The sequence below is a fragment of the Myotis myotis genome, unplaced genomic scaffold, assembly GCF_014108235.1.
Source record: "Myotis myotis isolate mMyoMyo1 unplaced genomic scaffold, mMyoMyo1.p scaffold_m19_p_4, whole genome shotgun sequence".
In the NCBI taxonomy this organism is placed as follows: Eukaryota; Metazoa; Chordata; class Mammalia; order Chiroptera; family Vespertilionidae; genus Myotis; species Myotis myotis.
This window is the reverse complement of record NW_023416346.1, coordinates 96,202,136-96,226,054: the sequence shown is the minus strand read 5'-3', so window position 1 is coordinate 96,226,054 and position 23,919 is coordinate 96,202,136. Positions and strand designations below refer to the sequence as shown.

General features: G+C 38.2%; 1 protein-coding gene across 1 annotated transcript in view; it reads right to left on the bottom strand.

Moving 5' to 3' along the window:
• Window positions 1-6,059: 6,059 nt before the first annotated feature.
• Window positions 6,060-23,919, bottom strand: part of ATP7A (ATPase copper transporting alpha) — a 177,202-nt gene continuing 159,342 nt past the window's right edge. Inside the window, exons 18-23 of the mRNA XM_036304686.1 lie at window positions 18,649-18,813; window positions 17,244-17,386; window positions 10,892-11,095; window positions 10,259-10,376; window positions 7,927-8,029; window positions 6,060-7,564 (exon numbers count right to left, since the gene is read on the bottom strand). Coding sequence (XP_036160579.1) covers window positions 7,288-7,564; window positions 7,927-8,029; window positions 10,259-10,376; window positions 10,892-11,095; window positions 17,244-17,386; window positions 18,649-18,813 — 1,010 coding nt within the window. The 3' untranslated portion in view covers window positions 6,060-7,287. The remainder of the gene's footprint in view (window positions 7,565-7,926; window positions 8,030-10,258; window positions 10,377-10,891; window positions 11,096-17,243; window positions 17,387-18,648; window positions 18,814-23,919) is intronic.

Below are 23,919 nucleotides of genomic sequence, written 5' to 3'. Positions count from 1 at the left end.
AGAGTTAGAAACATTGATGAGAGAGAAACATCAATCAGCTGCCTCCTGTACACCCCCTACTGGGGATGTGCCTGCAACCAAGGTACATGCCCTTGACCGGAATCGAACCTGGGACCCTTCAGTCCGCAGGCCAACGCTCTATCCACTGAGGCAAACCGGTCAGGGCGTGAAACCCTTTTTTGATAAAAAAATCTCAGCAAAGTGGGAATAAAGGGATCATACATCAACATTAAAGTCATATTATGACAAACTTACAGCCAACATCATACTCAATGGTCAAAAATGAAAAGCATTTCCCCTAAAGAACAGGAACAAGACAGGGATGTGAGATTTCACCACTCTTACTCAACATAGGACTGGAATACTTAGCTACAGCGATCAGACAAGAAAAAAATAAAAGGCATTCAAATTAGAAAGGAGAAAGTAAAACTCTCATTATTTGAAGATGAGATGAAAACCCTAAAGACTCCACCAAAAAACTATAAGATTTAAAAAATGAATTCAGCAATGTAGTATGATACAAAATTAACACCCAGAAATTGATGGCATTCTTTTTAAAAAATCGTTCTCTTTAAAATATATATATATATTTTATTGATTTCAGAGAAGAATGGAGTTGGAGAGAGAGATAGAAACATCAATGATGAGAGAGAATCATTGATTGGTTGCCTCCTACACTCCCCACACTGGGGATAGAGCCCACAACCCGGGCATGTGCCCGACTGAGAATCGAACCGTGACCTCCTGGTTCATAGGTCGAAGGTCTACCACTGAGCCACACTGGCTGGGCTTAACAGTATTTTTATATACCAATAATGATTTCTCAATAAGAGAAACTAAAAAGGCAATTCATTTCACCATTGCAACAACAACAAAAATTAAAATATTTAGGAATAAACTTAACCAAGGAAGTAAAAGACCTGTACTCGGAAAACTACAGGAGGTTGAAAAAAGAGATAGAGGAAGATATAAACAACTGGAAGAATATACCATGTTCATGGCTTGGTAGAATTAACACCATTAAAATGTCTATACTACCCAAAGCAATGCATAGATTCAATGTAATCCCTATTAGAACACCAATGGCTTATTTCACAGAGAGGAACAAAGTTGGAACGATAACAATACCAGATATCAAGTTATATTACAAAGCCATTGTAATCAAAAACAGCCTTGTACTGGCACAAGAACAAGCATATAGAGCAATTGAACAGAACAGAGAACCCAGAAATCAACCCAAGCCATTATGCTCAATTAATATTTGACAAAGGAGACAACAGCACCCAATGGAGTAAAGACAGTCTCTTCAACCTGGCCGGTGTCACTCAGTCATTGAACACCAACCCATGAACCAGGAGGTCATGGTTCAATTCCTGGTCTGGGTACATGCCCGGGTTGCAGACTCGATCCCCAGTAGGGAGCATGGAGGAGGCAGCTAATAGGTGATTCTCTCTCCACTAATATTTCTATCCCCTCTCCCTCTCCCTTCCTTTCTGAAATAATAAACATTTTAAAAAGATAGTCCCTTCAATAAATGGTGTTGGGGAAATTGGACAGATACATGCAAAAAAGAAAAGAAAGAAAAAGAAAGAAAGAAACTAGACCACCAACTTACACCATACACAAGAATAAACTCAAAATAGATAACAGACTTAAATATAAAACCATAAAAATCTTTGAAGAAACTGCAGGCAGTAAAATCTCAGACATCTGTCGTAGCAATATGTTTCCCAATACATCTCCTAAGGCAAGGGAAACTAAGGATAAAATAAATAAATGGGACTACATCAAAATAAAAAGCTTCTGCACAGCATAAGAAACCACCAACAAAATGAAAAGGGAGCCCACCGCATGGGAGGACATATTTGGCAAGGATACATATGATAAGAGGTTAATTTTCACCTTAGCCGGTTTGGCTTGGAGGATAGAGCATCGACCTGCGGACCAAAGGGTCCTGGGTTTGATTCCTGTCAAGGGCACATACCTTGGTTGCAGGCTCCTCCCCAGCCCTGGACCTGGTTGGGCCCCATGCAGGAGGCAACCAATAGATGCGTTTCTCTCACATCTATGTTTCTCTCTGTCTTTCCCTCTCTCTTCCACTCTCTCTAAAAATCAATGAAAAAAATATCCTCAGGAGAGTATTAAAAACAACAAAAAAGAGGTTAATTTCCAAAATATATAAGGAACTCATACAACTTTACAAAAGGAATACAAACAATCCAATTAAAAAATGGGCAAAGGACTTAAATAGATACTTCTCCAAAGTGGACATACAGAAGGCCAAGAGACATGAAAAATGCTCAAAGTCACTAATCATCAGAGAGATGCAAATTAAAATGACAATGAGGTATCACCTCACACCTGTCAGAATGGCTATTATCAACAAATCAACAAATGACAAGTGCTGGCGAGGATGTGGAGAAACAGGAACCCTAGTCCACTGCTGGTGGGAATGCAGACTGGTGCAGCCACTGTGGAAAACAGTATGAAGTTTCCTTAAAAAACTCAAAATGGAACTGCCATTTGACCCTATGATCCCACTTCTGGGAATATATCCTTAGAAACCTGAAACACCAAACAGAAAGAATATATACACCCCTGTGTTCATAGAATTACAATAGCTAAGAACTGGAAACAGCCCAAGTGCCCATCAGTAGATGAGTGGATAAAAAAGCTGTGGTACATTTACACCATGGAATACTATGCAGCTGTAAAAAGGAAGGATCTCTTACCCTTTGAGAAAGCACAGAGGAACCTGGAGAGTATTATACTAAGCGAAATAAGCCAGTCAGAGACAGACAAGTATCACATGATCTCACTCATATGTGGAATCTAAAGAACAAAATAAACTGATGAACAAAATAGATCCAGAGACATAGAAACATGGAACAGACTGATAGATCTTAGAGGGAAGGTGGGGGTGGGTGTGTGGGTAGGAAGATTAACCAAAGATCTTATATGCATATATGCATAACCTATGGGCACAGACAACTGGGTGGTTAAGGTCTGGGGCAGGGGGAGGGGGTGGGCTTGAAGGGGTCAATGGGGAAAAAAGGGTACATCTGTATTACTTTCAACACTAAAGATAAATTTTTTTTTTAAAAAAAGAAAATTAGTGTAAAAATAGCTAATAATTTGACATGAATATATATATATATATATATATATATATATATATATATATATATATATTATTGGTAAAATATTTTTAAATATAGAAAAGTAAGAACCAAACAAACAAAAAATCCAAATGGAGTTATTCCAGGAATGTTTTTATTCTCATTAAAGTAACCAACAACCAGATGCCTCACCCAGAAACAATAACAAGAGTAAAATAAATATTAAGAAAAATTATTTTAAAGCAAGATCCACAAGTAATGGAAAAATTTTCTAAGAACATACATTCTTGATTTTAAGCTGTGTACATAAAATAAATGTATGCTTAAATTTTTAGAAATGTCTGTCTACAGTGCTATTTAAACATTCTGAACAAAGAATACATTTGAAAAAAGATTACCTTTTAAAAATTTAAAGCACAATATAAAATTATTTGTTCACAAGGCATCAAATTTTACACCCTACAATGCTGATACTAAACAAGGAAAAATAGTATTTCTATTTTCACAAATAACAACCATACTTTATACTATGACACTAAATACTTGTGTTTTAAGCTTTGAAATTCAAAAGGCATCTTTGGATATTTAAGATAAAAGGCGCCCCCCCCACCATAGTTGAGTCTGAACCAGCACTGGATATCAAAACATCCTTGTTAACTTCAGACTGAGGACATGGTTGCTGAATGAATACAGAAGAGTGTTAAAGGAATAACAAATAAAGAACTTCAAATATTAAATTCAAATATACAGTAGTGCCTCCTTATCTGTAGTTTCACATTCCCCTATCAGATATACATGGTCAACAATCGTCCGAAAATCTTAAATGAAAAATTCTAAGAAAAAGACAATTCATAAGTTTTAAATTGTGCACCATTCTGAGTATTGTAATGTAATCTCACACTGTCTCAGTCCGTCCCACCAAAAACATGAATCATCCCTTTGTCCAGCATATCCACACTATAAATACTCCCCACCCATTAGTCACTTAGTAGCCATCACAGTTATCAGATTGACTGTCATGGTAACACAGTGCTTGTGTTCAAATAACCCTCATTTTACTTAATAATGGCCCCAAAGTGCAAGAGTAGTGATGCTGGCATTTGGGTATGCCAAAGAGAGGCCATATAGTGTTTAATTGAAAAGGATGTATGTAGGGAAAAGCATAGCATACATAGGGTTCAGCTGTATCTGAAGTTTCAGGCATCCTCTGGGGGTCTTGGCACATACCTCCCACGGATAAGAGGGACTACTTACTATCAATCTATTTTCCTTCTATAGGGTAATATGTGTGCACATGTGCGTGTATTTTATATAAATATACACACATACACATACATTTCTAATATTTGTCCTCCCTAGTAACAAGTTTCTTAATGCTAATTTTAACTGAAAGCAATGTTTTTGATCCCCTCTACATATCATTCTCTCTCCTGTGAATAAGGCTGCTCTATGAAGCTAATGGGAGTTCAGGATTGCAAAAGACAACTTGTGGTAGAGAACACAAAGATGGCTACAGATATTTAAAGCAGGATTGTTTCTAAACAGCATGCTTTGTGTTCTGGTAATAAGTGCTGAAATTATATTCTTGATTTTTCCCAAACTATAGGCTGCTCTTCTCACTATCTTATGACTTGGGTCCCTTGGCAGGCAGGGCCAAGAGCACAACTCAAACACACACATAATAAAAGTAACTGGCTTCAGAGAGAAAGAAACAAAGCTTCAGAGAGAGAGAGAAAAAAATTAAGAGTGAGTGAGTGAGGGGAGAGGTGCTTCTTTTTTCAAAAGTCTAAAATACACCTATCATTAACTGTTTCTTCTGGAAGAAACAAGTTATAGTATGATAGGCCACTGGAATAAATAACAAGAAACATTAAAATTCAAACTGGTAGCATGGAAGATGGCATAGGCATTGGTCTAAGAAAGAGCCTAGACATACAAACTCATTTCAATAAAAATGGGTTTGCCTTTCTAGATTAATAGCACCTTTATCAAGTTTCAGTTCTTTCTTTAAAATAGCTGAGATAAAAAATGAGATCTTTTCTAAATCTGAAAAGACAACATGGAATAATGCTGTAAACTTTTTTTGTGTGTGTATGAAAAGATAAGAGAGCAAGAAAATAGGCTGGGAAGAAACCCATCTCCCACTGCCATCTGATTTCAGATTCTGCTCTTTAACAATGATTTTTAATATTTATTACTGACCTCAAGCAGTGAAAAGAATTAACATTTACTGAGTACAAACCCTATGTACTAGGCACTGTGTTAGCAGCTTTATGGCAATGGGAACAAAATATTGGAAATTTATGAGTTCACTTACATATTCTACATATGAAATCCATCTTACAATTACCAAGAAAATTTTAATAGTGATACAAGTACAAGTACAAGATCTCTGGCCAGTGTATAAACTCCCAGGCACTCACAGAGGAATTTCTAAATTTATATGGTAATGAGAACAAGCCTCTGAATTTGCCAATCACACTAATTAGCAAGTGCAAATGATTTAAACTAAAGAAAAATATCGATTGGCCTAAAAGGTATCACAACCTAGAGAAATTCTCATTTCTGTATTACAATTTATGGTATTTTTTGGTAAAAGCAGTTTTGTGTAATAGCATTAAAGTCATTTTGAGTGGTTATCTAAAACACTAAAAAAAAATGAAAATGTTAAGTTATATATGCCAGCTAAGGACAAATATATACCATAAAAGGACAAATTTAGTTAACCCAAGTAATTTTATATGACCTTTATATGTTAGAGATGGTAAAAAAAATGTTTTTATTGATTTCACAGAGGATGGGAGAGGGAGAGCGGGGGGAGGGGGGAGGGAGGGGGGACAAAAAACATCAATGCTGAGAGAGAATCACTGATTGGCTGCCTCCTGCATGTCTACTAGGGAGCGAGCCCGAAACCCGGACATGTGCCCTGACCGGGAATCAAACCATGACCTCCTGGTTCAGAGGCCGATGCTCAACCACTGAATCACACCAGCCAGCAGTAAAAAAAAAAATCTTTGAAAAGTCTTTGATCTTTGAAAAAAATCAATTGCGGAAGAAGCTTAAAAATCTTAAGTTTCTGGATTGAGACTGATAGACTACACCAGTGGTCAGCAAACTCATTAGTCAACAGAGCCAAATATCAACAGTACAATGATTGAAATTTCTTTTGAGAGGCAAATTTTTTAAACTTAAACTATATAGGTAGATACATTGTTATTAACTTAATTAGGGTACTCCTAAGGCTTAGGAAGAGCCACACTCAAGGGGCCAAAGAGCCACATGTGGCTCGCAAGCCGCAGTTTGCCGACCACGGGACTACACTAAAAACAACCTAGAGCTGAACTCTGCAGGAGTGAAATGAAAGCTTGCACCAAGCTAGAGTGTCACTGAAGGAAGAACCTGATATACTTTTAGCAACAATGTAAAGATGAGATGGGAAGCAGGGAATGCTAAGGACCTGTAAAGTCTTTTGAAATACAAGATAAAGAAATGAACAAGATATTGGAAATATTGTGTTAATTTTATCAATGAAAAACCACCCATACTTAGCTTACTCAAAAGTAGATACAAAAGTAGATACAAAAGAAAACATACTGGGTCATCTAAGAAAGCAAATACAAAGACAAAGATGTAGAGAGAATAAGGGAGTAAGAAAGCCTGTAATAATGAAGGCACATCTATTTTTAAACAGTTTCTACTATTTTCCTTCTAAAACTAGATGCTTTACACAGTGCTTTGAAAGCCACTGTTTCCCAATCTGGTAGGGATGAAGGCTCAAGAATCTCAAGATCTTGCTCTCAAATCTTCAAATTTTTAATTATCCTTCTCTTGAGGTTTCTTTTGTCAAATAAAAGAATCATCTATCACTTTAGCAGCAGTTTGGCAATCTTCCATTGTAGGACTTGCTGTAAACCTCACTGGCTTACCTGATCGGTTGCTAGTGAAAACAAAAAATAATGGAAATTTATTTTTAATAAAGATGGGTTCAGAGCTGATGCCCTGAAAAATATATTTTTGCCATCAGAAAAATGCAATCCAAATAGAATCCCTAATATAAGAGCATAAGACCTATACAAAATTCTTCCATAATATTTTGAAAAGCTAAGGTGGCATCAAGAATACTGTATCAGTGTATAAAACATGAGCTCATAGCACTCTTTGTGGCCTGTTACAATGCAGTGTCGTCATCTTCCCTGCCGTCCCCTACCAGGAGTGAATGCTTGTCAGGTTCACTGGTACCAACGCTGTTTAGGGACCGTTTATCAGACAGTAGTGAGTTTATGGAGGCTCTGCTGTAATTAACAATCCGGTCCAGCAAACCCAGTTTAGGAGAATTTCTTGAGGCGTCATCTATTCCGACATGAATGCTGATTTCTGAAGGACTTTTCCGTCCCATCTGGCTTCGGGCATGCAGTTCGTAATTCTCATAAGTCGGTTTCCTATAACTGGACACATGCAAAAGTACACTAGTTTGAAATAACCAAATGTGAACTAGATGCTTGTTACATTAAAAAATGAAGAGATTTACCTGTATGAAATGTACAAAGGTGGTCCCTGCTAGGAAAGCTCAAAAGGAATGGTGTGTAGTCACATGATCAGAAATCCTACCTCTCAGAGCCAATGTACTCGATTTTACCCCACTTGGAGCTTGTGCTTGCTACATATAGACTACATAAGGTGATAATTACATAGCTAACATTTATTATTAAGACAGTTTGGGCTTATTGCAAGAATAAAACCTACCAAGACTGACTGTGGAAGACAAAAGTAATATAAAATACAAATGTGAACAAGCCATCATACTTACAGTTTAAGGAAGAGAGAAGAAAGTACTACTGAAACAGATGAAGCAGCCATTGCAGCAGATCCCATCCAAGGCTGCAAAACCAAACCAATGGGCATAAACACTCCTAGGAAACAGGTGTGGATTAGTTACAACAGATAGTACTAAACAGATCACCAATGTGTTTCTAATACATATTTACAAATCAGTTCCTCATTTGATATTTATTTAGCAACTAATCTTCCTGTTGGTGGAGATTTATGTGGCTGTCAATTTTTTTTAAATATATTTTATTGATTTTCTACAGAGAGGAAGGGAGAGGGATAGAGAGTTAGAAACATCGATGAGAGAGAAACATCAATCAGCTGCCTCCCGCACACTCCCTACTGGGGATGTGCCCGCAACCAAGGTACATGCCCTTGACTGGAATCAAACCTGGGACTCTTGAGTCTGCAGGCTGACGCTCTATCCACTGAGCCAAACCGGTTAGGGCGTGGCTGTCAATTTTTCACTAATAGAGTATTGCTGTGAACATTCTTGTGCATGTCTCCCTGTGCACGTGATTGAGAATTACTCTAGAGTACACACCTAGAGGTGAAGCTGCTGGGTTATAACATGGGCACATTTTCAACTTTAGGTAGATATTCCTCAGTTGCTTTCCAAAGTGGCTGTACCAGATCATAGTACCATCAAAAACTCATCCACACTTGGTTTTGACAGACATTTTAATATTTGCTCATATGATGGGGCTGAGATAGACTTATTGTATTTTTAAATTTTTATGTACTTACCTGTATTTTCTACTTTTTCTACAGTGATCTTATATAACTTATATATATTTTTAAAAAATACCTTGCTCCATGAATTAATTTATCTGGATTTTTAAAAATTTATTGATTTGAGTGAGAGGAAGGGAGGAAGAGAGAAACATCAACTTGTTGTTCCATTTATGTATGCATTCATTGGTTGATTCTTTTTTAAAAATATATTTTTATTGATTTCAGAGAGGAAGGGAGAGGGAAAGAGACAGAAACATCAATGGTAAGAGAGAATCACTAACCGGCTGCCTCCTGCATGCCCCCCACTGGGGATCGAGCCTGCAACCCAGGCATGTGCCCTTGACCAGAATCGAACCTGGGACCCTTCAGTCCACAAGTTGATGCTCTATCCACTGGACTAAACTGGCCAGGGCATCACTGATTGATTCTTGTATGTGCCCTGACCAGGGATCAAACCCACAATCTCTCTGTATTTTAATTGTTCTTTTATTCTTTGTCCTCTCAGCATTTGTGTTTATCAACAGCTTTGTAATTGCTCTCATGTCATTTTATGTCTTTCTTTGGCTCTCAAACCAGAGAAAACAAGAAGAAAATGACAACTATTTCTCTTATGTTATTACTAACTTCTACCAAGCCCCCAAATACAGGAGATTATCAGATGTTTATTAAATAATTCTAAATTGCTTTTTCTTGGTCATATTTCTTCATTCAATATCTCTCATCTGGTCCCCAAATGTAAAGAAAAACCTATTGGCTATTGTAACATTACATGAAGAGCAGAAAATTCTCTGTATGCTATAATTACAACTATTTGACGAGACAAAAACTAATGCAGAGTAAAAAAAAAAAACACACAAAAAAACCCTGAAGTAAATAGACTAAATGCTAACAGTAGTTTTGTTTAGGTAGTGAGATTAATGGTAAATGTGTTCTTTTTTTTTTTAATATATTTTATTGATTTTTTTACAGAGAGGAAGGGAGAGAGATAGAGAGCCAGAAACATCAATGAGAGAGAAACATCGATCAGCTGCCTCCTGCACATCTCCCACTGGGGATGTGCCCGCAACCCAGGCACATGCCCTTGACCGGAATCGAACCTGGGACCCCTCAGTCCGCAGGCTGACGCTCTATCCACTGAGCCAAACCGGCTTCGGCTAAATGTGTTCTCTTAAGCAAAAAATTTATATATATATATATATATATATATATATATATATATATATGAAAGTATATGTAGAAAGAGATGAAGCAATGTAACAAAATATGATTAACTAATGAATTTAAGTAAGTGTATCATTTTTTCCCCTGTCTATGTAGGTTTGGATTTTTCAAAATGGAGAAACTTGGAGAAAAATATAAAGTAAAATAAAATAAACCTGTCAGAATGCTTATACATTCTAAGACCATAATGAACATTGCTGAAAATTAAAACTGTTGATTTTAATATTACCTCTCAGCATATCAGCAGGCTACACACAAAAAATGAGCTCAAAACTAATAAAAAGACTAAAACTTCCAAAATGATAGGTCTCTAATGACCTTAGAAGAAAAAGCAATACTAGTTAACAGTCACATACCAGCAGCAATAGGAATTCCAATCAGATTATAAATTAGAGCGAAGACAAAATTAATTCGAATCCTCTTGACTGTCTTCCTTGATAAATCAATACTTGCCACCACATCCAGAAGATCATTCTGAGAACAGAAATATTTGTGATATTAGCAAGAGACTCTAACTTAACTAGTAATTTTTGCATTTGATACTGTGTATATTGAAGATGACATGTACCTTAGGGTAATATGTAAATTAACTTCAAATCTCAGATATTGCTAAAAACTTGAGTCAGCCTTGGAAGATGTTTTTCAAGAACTTTTCTGAGTTCTGAAAACACATCAGGGTTGTATGCTGGTAGAGGGATTAAATACTATTAAAATAACCTCAGTATATATTGAAGATAATTTTAAGTATGTTCCCAAACTTTGTTCTTCACTTTAGAAACTTGTCATTCTCATTTGCTTCACTGGATTAAGAAAGTCTGAAAGTAATTAGTAAGACTTCTCATACGCCCATCTCGAATTCTCCCAGTCTCAATAGCTGGGAGCATGGAAATTAGAAAAACAGAATCATCCTGCTCGATGTACTTTATGACACTATCCCTGACCATGTAGAGCAGATTTACACTCCTCAAAGTGCAGGCTATAGGACTTACCCTTATCAAAACCACATCGGCCGCTTCAATGGCTACATCTGTGCCTGTGCCAATGGCAATCCCAACATTGGCCATTGCCAGAGCTGGGGAGTCATTGATTCCATCTCCTACCATTGCTACCTGCTTCCCCTCCTCTTGAAGTTGCTTCACCTTAGCAACCTTGTGGGAAGGTAGAACTTCAGCAAACACCTTAGTAATGCCAACCTATGTCAGGAAAAACAGACTCAATTCAAAAAAATATTACCAAGTACCTGAAATATAACTCAGCAATGAGCCCTCATTTTCTGCCCACCACATGCCCAAAATTTAAAAGACTGATAATACCCAGTGATAGTAAGGATAGGAAGAGATGAGCTTCCTTATACACTGTTGGTGAATGTGTAATTGGCACTGTCTTACAAGAATGCATTCATATATTACTTTTTGGAGGCAGCATCCATCAAAGTATGCACATCATTTCGTTTAGCAATTCCACGTAGAGAAATATTTTGGACAAGTTTATACGTGACAAAAAGAGGTATGTTGGAGAGAAACCAATATGGCGGCATAGGTAAACACCTGAAATTGCTGCCTCGCACAACCACTTCAAAAATACAACTAAAAGACAAAACGGACATCATCCAGAACCACAGGAAGGATGGCTGAGTGGAAATTCTACAACTAGAAGGAAAGAGAAAAGCACACTGAAACTCAGAGGAGGTGCGGAAGTAAAGTGCAGAGGTACGAAGGCGCATGCAGAAAGGGCTGGCAACTGAGGACACGGTTGTCTTTTTCAATCGGGAGGGAGTCACAAGCTCCTGACGGCCCCGACTCCAGTTCCAGGCGAGTCTCTGGAGACCCAGACTCATACAAGGAGAAACTGGATTGTCTGGCAGCGGGCAGAACTCGAGGGCGGCTTTCTCTCAGAGGTGCTTGCAGCGATTACCAGGAAACTGAGACGCAGGGCCTCTTAGGGTAGGACTGAGGATCAGCCATAGCTGTTCGCTCTGACCCTTTGATCCCCTGAGACCCCGCCCCCCCAACCTGGGCACAGAGGCTTTTGCATATGAATGACCTGGCCCTTTGCAATCTGAAAATTACCTAATAAACTGAAGCTGGGTCAGAGAGACCCAGAACTTCCAAAAGAAGGCCCAAGGCCCCACAGCAGCTTGAATTGCTTCACAGCTGGGCCTCATTTGGGCACCTCCAAACCCCAAACAAAGAAGAGGAATCTGCAGATCTCTCTGTAGCTCCTGCTGGGTAGCCTCAGGCAGAGGCTAAATTAGCACCTCCTTAGAGATCCAAGTGCCAGTGTACCCAGTGGTCAGAGTGGGACCATCCAGATTACAACTCCTCAGATCCATAAGGGACACACTCAGGGGGCAGACTCAGTGAGCACCAAAGCCCCACTGAAGCAAGTCTTGCCCCAGAAGGGTGTCTCCAGCACAGAAGTTATCCCACTGTAGACACAGCTGATTCTAACAGCCAATTGGCCTGGAGGTCAATTCCTCCCAGTGATACAAACTACAATCAAGGCTTAACTACAACAAGACTGTGCACAAAGCCCACAAAGGGGTGCACCAAGAGTGTCCACCTCAGGTAATTGGGGAGGCTGAGCTATTGGGCTCTATAGGACACCTAGCACACAAAGCCACTCTATCAACACAGGAAAGCAGCCAAAATGCGGAGACAAAGAAACAGGTGAGAAATGACAGAAATGGAGGAAAGCAAACTACTGGATATAGAGTTCAAAAGCACACTTTTAAGGTTTTTCAAGAATTTTCTAGAAACCGCCGATAAATTTAGTAAGACCCTCAATAAATCTAGTCAGACCCTCGAGGATATGAAAAAGGACCAACTAGAAATTAAGCATACACTGACTGAAATAAAGAATATTATACAGACTCCCAACAGCAGACTAGAGGATCGCAAGAATCAAGTCAAAGATTTGAAATACGAAGAAGTAAAAAACACCCAACCAGAAAAGCAAAAAGCAAAAAGAATCCAAAAATATGAAGATAGTGTAAGGAGCCTCTGGGACAACTTCAAGCAAACCAACATCCGAATTATGGGGGTGCCAGAAGAAGAGAGAGAGAGCAAGATATTGAAAACCTATTTGAAGAAATAATGACAGAAAACTTCCCCTACCTGGTCAAAGAAATAGACTTACAAGTCCAGGAAGCACAGAGAACCCCAAACAAAAGGAATCCAAAGAGGACCACACCAAGACACATCATAATTAAAATGCCAAGAGCAAAAGATAAAGAGAGAAACTTAAAAGCAGCAAGAGAAAGAAACTCAGTTACCTACAAGGGAATACCCATACGACTGTCAGCTGATTTCTCAACAGAAACCATGCAGGCCAGAAGGGAGTGCAAGAAATATTCAAAGTGATGAATGCCAAGAACCTACAACCAAGATTACTTTATCCAGCAAAGCTATCATTCAGAATTGAAGGTCAGATAAAGAGCTTCACAGATAAGGAAAAGCTAAAGGAGTTCATCACCACCAAACCAATATTATATGAAATGCTGAAAGATATCCTTTAAGAAGAGGAAGAAGAAGAAAAAGGTAAAGATACAAATTATGAACAACAAATATACATCTATCAACAAGTGAATCTAAAAATCAAGTGAAAAATATCTGATGAACAGAATAAACTGGTGAATATAATAGAATCAGGGGCATAAAAAGGGAGTGGATTGACTTTCTTGGGGGAAAGGGGTATGGGGGTGCGGGAAGAGACTGGACAAAAATCGTACACCTATGGATAGGACAGTGGGGTGGGGTAAGGGCAGAGGGTGGAGTGGGAACTGGGTGGAGAGGAGCTCTGGGGGGGGGGGAGAGGAACAACTGTAATAATCTGAACAATAAAGTTTTAATTAAAAAAAAGAGGTATGTCCAAGAATGCACATTATTACCCTGTTTATATCAACAAAATTTTCAAAACCACCTAAGTGCCCTTCATTAGAGGAATGGTTAAATAAATCATGATATAGCCATACCATGGAATTCCTTGCAGTGACATAGAAAGAATAAATCACTTTGTATATTTAGACATGGACAAAGCTCCAAGACAATATATTGTTATATAAAAAAGAAAACTGCTAAACAGTCTATATAAAAACAATCCAATTGCCCGGGCAGCGTGGCTCAGTGGTTGAACGTCGATCTATGAACCAGGAGGTCACAGTTCGATTCCCTGTCAGGGCACATGCCCAGATTCTGTGCATGAGGCAGCTGATGAATGATTCTCTCTCATCACTGATGTTTCTATCTCTCTCTCCCCCTCTCCCTTCCTCTTTGAAATGAATAAGAATATATTTTTTAAAAGATTATTCCAAGGTAGCTTAATTTTTTTGGTGCGATGGTAAATGGGATTGCTTTTTTAGTCTCTTTATGCACATTCACTATTGGTGTATAGAAATGCCATAGATTTCTTGGCGTTAATTTTGTATCCTGCTACATTGCCGAATTCTTTTATTAAGTCTAATAGTTTATTGATGGAGTCTTCAGGGTTTTTTAAGTATAATAGCATGTAATCTGCAAATAAGGACAGTTTTACTTCTTCTTTTCCAATTTGGATGCCTTTTATTTCTTCTTCTTGTCTAATTGAAATGGCTAATAAACTTAACTAAAGAGGTAAAAGACCTCTTCTCAGAAAACTACAGGGCGTTGAAAAAAGAGATAGAGGAAGACATAAAGAGATGGAAGAACATACCATGTTCTTGGATTGGTAGAATCAACATCATTAAAATGTCCATACTGCCCAAAGCAATCTATAAATTCAATGTACTTCCCATTAAAATACCAATGGCATATTTCACAGACCTAGAACGTACTCTCCAAAAATTCATCTGGAATAAAAAAAGACCCCGAATAGCTGCAGCGATCCTGAGAAAGAACAAAGTAGGTGGGATCTCAATACCAGATATCAAGCTGTATTACAAAGCCACTGTTCTCAAAACTGCCTGGTACTGGCACAAGAACAGACATATAGATGAATGGAATAGAATAGAGAGCCCAGAAATCAGCCCCAACCAATACGCTCAATTAATATTTGACAAAGGAGGCAAGAACATACAATGGAGTCAAGATAGTCTCTTCAATAAATGGTTTTGGGAAAATTGCACAGATACATGCAAGAAAATGAAAGTAGACCACTAACTTACACCATACACAAAAATAAACTCAAAATGGATAAAGGACTTAAATATACGACGGGAAACCATACAAATACTAGAAAAATCCAAAGGCAACAAAATCTCAGACATATGCCGAAGCAATTTTTTCACTGATACAGCTCCTAGGGCATTGGAAACTAAAGAGAAAATAAACAAATGGGACTACATCAAAATAAAAAGCTTCTGCACAGCAAAAGAAACCATCAACAAAACAACAAGAAAACCCACTGTGTGGGAAAACATATTTGCCAATGTCATATCTGATAAGGGCCTAATCTCCAAAATTTACAGGGAACTCATACAACTTAACAAAAGGAAGATAAACAATCCAATCAAAAAATGGGCAAAGGATCTAAATAGACACCTTTCAAAAGAGGACATTCAGAAAGCCAAGAGACATATGAAAACATGCTCAAAGTCACTAATCATCCGAGAGATGCAAATCAAAACAACAATGAGGTACCATCTCACACCTGTCAGACTGGCTATCATCAACAAATCAACAAACAACAAGTGCTGGAGAGGATGTGGAGAAAAAGGAACACTTGTGCACTGCTGGTGGGAATGCAGACTGGTGCAGCCACTATGGAAGACAGTACGGAGCTTCCTCAAAAAACTAAAAATGGAACCCCCATTTGACCCTGTGATCCCACTTCTAGGAATATATCCCAGGAAACCAGAAACACCAATCAGAAAGGATATATGCACCCCTATGTTCATAGCAGCACAATTCACCATAGCTAAGATCTGGAAACAGCCTAAGTGCCCATCTGTAGATGAATGGATTAGAAAACTGTGGTACATCTACACGATGGAATACTATGCTGCTATAAAAAAGAAGGAACTCTTACCATTTGCAACAGCATGGATGGAACTGGAGAGCATTATGCTAAGTGAAATAAGCCAGTCAATGAAGGAAAAATACCATATGATGTCACTCATTTCTGGATAATAAAGACCATTATAAACTTTTGAACAAAAATAGATACAGAGGCAGAGCTGCCTCGAACAGACTGTCAAACTACAGCAGGAAGGCCGGGGAGGGTGGGAGGGCACGAGGGGGGTGGGTAAGAGATCAAGCAAAGGACTTGTATGCATGCATATAAGCATAACCAATGGACATAAGACACTGGGGGGTAGGGGAGACCAGGGGATTGTCAAGGGCGGGGGGAAAAAAAAGGAGACATATGTAATACTTTTTGTAATACTTTAAGCAATAAAAAAATAAAAATAAAAAAATAAAAGATTATTCCATTTATGTTGAAAATACCAAAATGATACATTTGTATATGGACATGTATACGTATGAAAAAGTGTGGGTGATAGGACTTGACAGGGAGCTTGGGAAAAGGGTGAGGAACTTTTCACTTTATAACCTTCTGTATTTTTATACAAGAATGCATTCACATATTACTTGTGTTATTTAATAGAAGAGGAGACAAGGCATTCCTAAGAAGAAAAGACTAATATGAGAAAAGTTTTGAAGGTAAGGCAAATATAGGTGTCAGTAGCAGAAAAATGATATGTCAAGTGGTGTACTAGGAAGATGGTTTAATCAGTGGTGTTCAGGATGAACTAGAGAGGGAAGTGCATGGAGCTAATGCTATATTTTTGGCATAAGAAGAGCCTGGCCTAGGCTGGCAGCACTGGTGAAAAATATGAGCAACATTTCAAAGAAAGCATCAACAGAAACTGGTGCACAGTGTCACTTAAGCAGCTCATGAACTAAGTAAATAGCTTTCTACTTATTACAGTAGCACACAAAGCCCAAATTCCGGCCTGAATAGCATGCCAATTTTTTAAGGAAGCAGATATGTCTACTCAGGGATAATGAAAATAATAGATAATATGAATTTTTTTAGCATTTGAAGGCAAGAAAGGAAATGTATATAAAGAATTAGAAGTGCCCCAGCTGATTCTGTTCAGTGGTTAGAGCATTGGTCGGCAGACTCAAGTGTCCTGGGTTTGATTCCAGTCAAGGGCATGTACCTCAGTTGCAGGTTCGATCCCCAGCCCCGGTTAAGGCTTGTGCAGGAGGCAACCAATCGATGTTTCTCTCTCTCTGTCTCTCCCCCTTCCTTCCACTCTCTCTAAAAATCAATGGGAAAAAAAACTTGGGTAAGGATTAAAAACAACAAAAGAATTAGAAGTTACTCATACCCTACCCAACAACTAAGTAAACCAATTACCTGAGAAGCAATAGATCTAGCTGTTTTACTATTGTCTCCAGTCATGAGAATTACTTCCAAGCCCATGGATTTTAGAATATGGACAGCCAGTTCTGCTTCAGGCTTCACTGTATCAGCAATAGCTATCAAGCCGCACAGCACATCTAATATAGGAATAAAAAAAAAAAAAGAGTTTGGAATACCGAGAAAGCAGAATAATATTCTGACCTAAAATTTCAAAAACAAAAGAATTTTGTGAAGTAAAATTGTTCAAGGCTTGGCTTAACTAAAAATATTGCCAAGCCAACACAGAGTTTATACCACAAACTGTAACAAACCTCCATGTTTGTTTATGAAAATTTCATAGAGTAAGATAAGGGTTTATTAATAAAGATAGTAACAGGAAAATGAAAAGAGGAACCTTACTGGATACTAAAAGACCCCCTTTCTTTCCTTAGAGAAGTATTGGCCAATAGCCCAAACAATTTAGCTAATTTACAGGCAAATGAACTGAAAACTAATACTTTTTTTATTTTTAAGATAAAGGGGTGGATAGAGATAAAACCGGCATTTTACTGGGGGGAAAATCATTGCAAGTAGTTACTTCATTTTTAAAGAGAAAAGTATATGATATTTTCTGCTTCTTCCTAGACTTCAAAAGGCCTTACAGTAAGATACTGCCTTCATACTTAGCAAGGAATATAAATGTTGACTAATTAATCTCACAGCTATAAATTTATCCTAAGAAATAATTTAACAAAAGGAAGGACCTAAAACCTCAAGATGTTTATTGTAGCATTATTTACAATAATGAAATATCAGGAATAGCTTAAATTTACAACAGGGGAATGATTAAGTTAATTATAATGTATAAGTTTGATAAATTATGCAGCATTAAAATAAAATTGGAAAATATTTAGTATTAAATAAAATAAAGCAAAATAAAATAGTATGTGTATAAGAAGTTTTAATTTTTTATTCAATTTTATTGAGGTAAAATTTACATACAATAAAATGCAACCATATGTACTAATAGTGTAATTCTCTGTGTGAATGTATATGTACGTATATACATATATAAACCAGAAATGGAATATATACAGTTAAAACTGACATTGTTAGAATGATGAGATTATAAATATTATTTTACTTTGTTATTAGTTTAATGTTATTTCATTTTTAGGTTTTAAAAAAACCTTGATTAGCTTTTTTTTAAAAAAAACACATAGGCTAGGAAAGAAAATAAAGTCAGGCAAATGCAAGAGAATTTTAAATTAATCTATAAAAATTATGTATTGCTAATATTTTCACTGCATTCAGGATGCTTTCAAATAATCCTTATAATTCAGAAGTCTCTCAAAAATACACATAAAACAATAGCTGAGATCACAACATTGAGTCATAGTATACTCATTGAAAAACTTACCATCAACTGCCACCAATACAGCAGTACGACCTCTTCTCTCATGTTCAGTCATGGAATCATCTATATCATTATTAATGACAAGACCATTTCTAGTCATCCACTCCCGGTTACCAATGAGGACTTTGTACTGCTGAGCATTAAGAGCTTCTGAGTATGAAAGAGCATCTGAAAGTACAGAAATAACATTTAACGAGCTCATTTTATATTTATGACAACCCCATGAGGCACATTCTTCCTGCCTAACCTTGCACAGTCACTACATTATATTTTTAGTAGAATGCAGCCTACAACACAGCTTTCTAAATTTTGAAGAAACATACTCTGCTCTTCCATGCCTGTGGGCCTTCGAATATGTTGCTGCCTCCACCTGGAACATCCTCAACCCTCCTCTCAAAATACTAAACTGCATCATATTCTTTTTTAAAAAATATATTTTTGATTTCAGAGAGGAAGGGAGAAGGAGAGATAGAAACATCAATGCTGAGAGAGAATTATTGATCAGCTGCCTCCTGCATGCCTCCTACTGGGAATTGAGCCCGAAACCCAGTCATGTGCCCTAACTAGGAATCAAACTGTGACTTCCTGGTTCATAGGTTGATGCTCAACCACTGAGCCACACCAGCCTGGCTGCATCATATTTCTCAGGAGCCTGTTCAAATGTTACTTTCTTGGTGAAACTTTCCTTTTGGCCTTTCCCTTTGACCGTCCAAAGTAACTGAATTAAATTAAAAATATTTATTGTGGATCATTAGTTGAATGTGATTAAATGAAAACACAACCAATACTCATGTCTCATTGTAAACGTGTGACCATTAACTTTAAGTGGGACCTTAGTGCTGTCTGGCAATTGTATAATGTTTCCCTAGTCCATTCATTCTCCATTTCTTCTATATCTCTTCTCACATTCTCATACCAGAGGATAACTCTGCATCCTACTTCAGAAAGAAAATAAAAGCAATCAGAATAGAACTTCTTCAAACTCTCATTGCCACATTTACTCAGCTACCTGTCTGTACCTATGTACACATTAATCTAGCTTCCCTTCTATCATATACTGCCCCTGTTCCTATTTTTTTAAATATATTTTATTGATTTTTTACAGAGAGGAAGGGAGAGGGATAGAGAGTTAGAAACATCGATGAGAGAGAAACATCGATCAGCTGCCCCCTGCACATCTTCCACTGGGGATGTGCCCACAACCCAGGCACATGCCCCCAACCGGAATCAAACCCGGGACCCCTCAGTCCGCAGGCCAACGCTCTATCCACTGAGCCAAACCGGTTTTGGCCCCTGTTCCTATTTAATGACAACCTCTCTACTTGTGCACTAGCTCCTCATCCTTTGCATATTCTACAAACATCTAACAACTCACCCCTGTCCTACATAATCAAATATTCTATCTCTACTATACATAGTCCTATCTTTTTAAAAAATCCCTTTCTTGATCTCACCTCTCTAGCTACTGTCCCATTTATCTGCTTCTGTACATATAGCAAAACTTCTCAGAAAGTGTTGAGTCCATTGGCAGCTCCAATTCATATCTTCCCTTTCTCTTGTGAACCCACTCCAATGAAGCCTTTGTTTCTACTACTTCAAAGAATTATTTATACATTACACCAATGACCTTTACTTTAATAAATGTAATGGCAAATTATCAGTCCTCATTTTACTTGCCCTGTTAGCAACATTTTACACAGACAATTACTCCTTTTTTTTTTTTTTTTTTTCTTTTTTTTTTTTTGCACTCACTACTACTTGAAATACTTTCTTCACTCGGCTTCTAGGACACCACATTCTTATGAATTACCTACCTCCTCACTCCCCACTTCCTCTCAGTCTTTTCTGATTCTTCCTCATCTACCTGATTTCTTACTTTGTAGTGCTGCAGGGCTCAATCCTTAAGCCCCCTTTTTACCCTCTATCTACTCTCACTCCTTGTTGAACTTATCCAATCTCATGGCTTCAAATGCCATCTATACCAGTGCTGTCCAATATAATTTTCCTTAGTGATGGAAATGTTCTATATCTGCTCTGTTCAATACAGTAGGCACTAACATGTGGTGATTGAGCACTGAAATGTGGCTAGCATGGTTGAAGGGCTAAATTTTAAATTAAATTTAACTTTACTTAAATTTTAGAAGTCACATGTAACTAGTGACTACCATATTGGACAGCACAGATCTATAAGTGGATCTCCCAAATCCATATCTCCAACGCAGTCTGTTTCCTTGAACTCCAGACTTGTGCAGCCAACTGCCTAGCTGATAGTTCCATTTACATGACATCTTCACTTGAATATCTAATAGGCACTCAAAATTTACATGTTGAAAACTAACTCCTGATCAGTTTTCCTCAATATTGATCCTGCTGTGGTCTTCCCCATCTTATTTAAATGGCAACTCTACCCTTCTAAATTGCTTAGTTCACAAACCTTGGCATAATTTTTTTTTCTTTTTCAATTACAGTCAACATAAAATATTAGTTTCACATGTACAACCCAGTGGTTAGACATTACATAACTTATTAAGTAATCATCTCAATAAATCTCACACCATACATAGTTATTAGAATATTATTGACTATATTCTCTATGCTGTAGATGAGATCTCCATGAGTATTCTGTAATAACCAATTTGTACTTCTTAATCCCTTCACTTTTTTCACCACCACGCCCCCTCAACACAATCCCTCTCCCATCTGGCAACCATCAAAATGTTCTATCTGAGTCTGTTTCTATTCTGCTTGTTCATTTTGTTTTTTAGATTCAGTTGTTGAGATATATATTATTGCCATTTTGTTGTTCATAGTTTTTAAATATATCTTTCTTGTTAAAAGTATTACAGGTGTCTCCCTCCCCCCCCCAATTGACCCCCTCCTGCTCCCTGTTCATAGTTTTGCTCTTTTTCTTCTTCTTCTTAAAGAATACCCTTTAACATTTCATATAATGCTGGTCTGGTGGTGATGAACTCCTTTAATTTTTTTATTGTCTGGGAAGCACTTTATCTGTCCTTTGCTTCTAAATGATAGCTTTACTGGGTAGTGTAATCTTGGTTGTAGGTCCTTGCTTTTCATCACTTTGAATATTTCTTGGCAATCCTTTCTGGCTGCTGAGTGTCTGTGGAGAAATCAGCTGAAAATTTTATGGGAGCGCCCTTGTAGGTAACTGCTTTTCTCTGTCTGCTTTTAAGATTCTCTCTTTGTCTTCAACCTTTTTCATTTTAATTATGATGTGTCTTGCTGTGGGCCTCTTTTGGTTCATCTTGTTTGGGACTCTCCTGAACTTCTGGGACTTGTATGTCTATATCTTTCACCAAGTTAGGGAAGTTTTCTGTCATTATTTTTTCAAATAGGTTTTCAATTTCTTGCTCTCTCTCTTCTCCTTCTGGCACCCCCAGATGTGAATGTTGGTATGCTTGAAGTTGTCCCAAAAGCTCCCTACACTATGCTAGTTTTGGGGGGAATTCTTTTTTTCTTTTTGCTGTTCTGATTGGCTGTCCTCTGCTTCTTTAACTTGCCAATCTCTGATTTGATCCTCTGCTTCATCTACTCCACTGTTGATTCTCTGTAATGTATTCTTCATTTCTGACTGGATCTTTTTTATGTTTTCTAGTTCTACTTTATGCTGCCTATCTCTTTTTGAACTTCTCACTAAGTTCATCTATTCTTCCCCTGAGTTCATTGAAAATCCTTATAACCAGTGTTTTGTACTCGGCAAGTAGATTACTTGTCTTCATTTTGTTTACTTCTTTTTCTGGAGATTTGTTCTGTTCTTTCATTTGGGCACATTTCTTTGTCTCTTCATTTTGGTAGCCTCCCTGCAGTTGTTTCTATGTATTAAGTAATGCTATGTCTCCTGAGCTTAGTAGAGTGGCCTAATATAGTAAGGGTCCTGTAGAGTTCAATGGCACAACCTCCCTGATCACCCAAGCTGGGTGTTCGAAGTGCGTCCCCCATGTAGGCTATGTACACTCTCTCCTTGTAGTTGAGCCTTGATCACTGTTGGCCTGCCAATGGGAGGCATTTACACCCAGGCTATTCAGCTCCAAGGACTGGCTGCAACCACCAACCACCAATCTCTAAACACTATAGAGGATCAGCTGTGCAGGAGCCCATCACACAAAACAGGACTGATTTCATCAAGGCTCTTGTGCCCACTGTGTCCGCTCCTTGAATGTATTGGGTGCTTTGATGTGGTCTGAAGCTGCCCACTGGGTGTGCAGGCTCTGGGACCTCCCAGGAGCCACCTGCTTGGGTCCACCTGTCATGAACTACAAAGTGATCTGCCAATGGCTGCTACTTGTGCTGGGCTTGGAGGTACCTAGGCAATACCAAGCTGTGATCCAAGGCTGGCTGCCACTAGTGCCAGGCCTGAGGCCACTTAACGAGAGGTACAGGACACACTGAGGCTAGATGCTGCTTGTTTGAGAGATTTTAGGAAAATCTGAAGCATGAGCCAAAGCAGGCCATTTGTATGGAAAATCCACTGGAAACAGCTTGGGTAGGCCTGCAAGTTGGGTGGAGCAGGGTCTCAGGGAATCACTGGGGTGAAGCAAATAGTATGAGGCAGGTTGATGGACTCAGATATGGTACCTGTCTGCTAGTTCGGGGCAGGGTGGGGGTCTGGCTCATCAAAGGAGCAATGGTCTCTGGCAGCACTTCTGTTTGGGAGAAAGCTGCCCCTCAGCTCTTTCCCTAATGCCAGACAATTCAGTTCCACCCCACCTGCTTGGCATAATTCTTGACTTTTCTCATACTCTACCCATATCTAATCTGTGGAAAAAAAATTTGTCTGCCAGCTTCAAGGCACATCTAGAACTTGACCAATTCTTATGACCTCTACTGTTACCACACTAATCCAAGCAACCATGATCTTTCACCAGGATAATGGCACTAACTCATCTCCCTGGTTCTGTCCTTGTCCTTCCCTCAACAGTGTATATTTACCAGAGCAGCTGGAGTAATAATTTTAAAACACTGTCATATTCCATCACTCCTACACTCAAAACTCTCCAGTGGCTCACATCTCAGGGCAAAAACCCAAGTCCTTTAAATATCCTTACCCAACCTAGTCCTGCACTACCTATCTCTCTGGCCTCATCTCTTATCCCCTTCTCATGCATTTCCTGCTCTAGCCACACTGTTCTCCTTGATGTCCCTGAAACTAATCAAGCACAGTCCTGGCTCAAGGCTTTTGTATTTAACATTCCTCCCGTTTGAGATGCTCTTATCACAGATATTCATGTAACTTTCTCCCTTCCCCTGGTTTTTGCT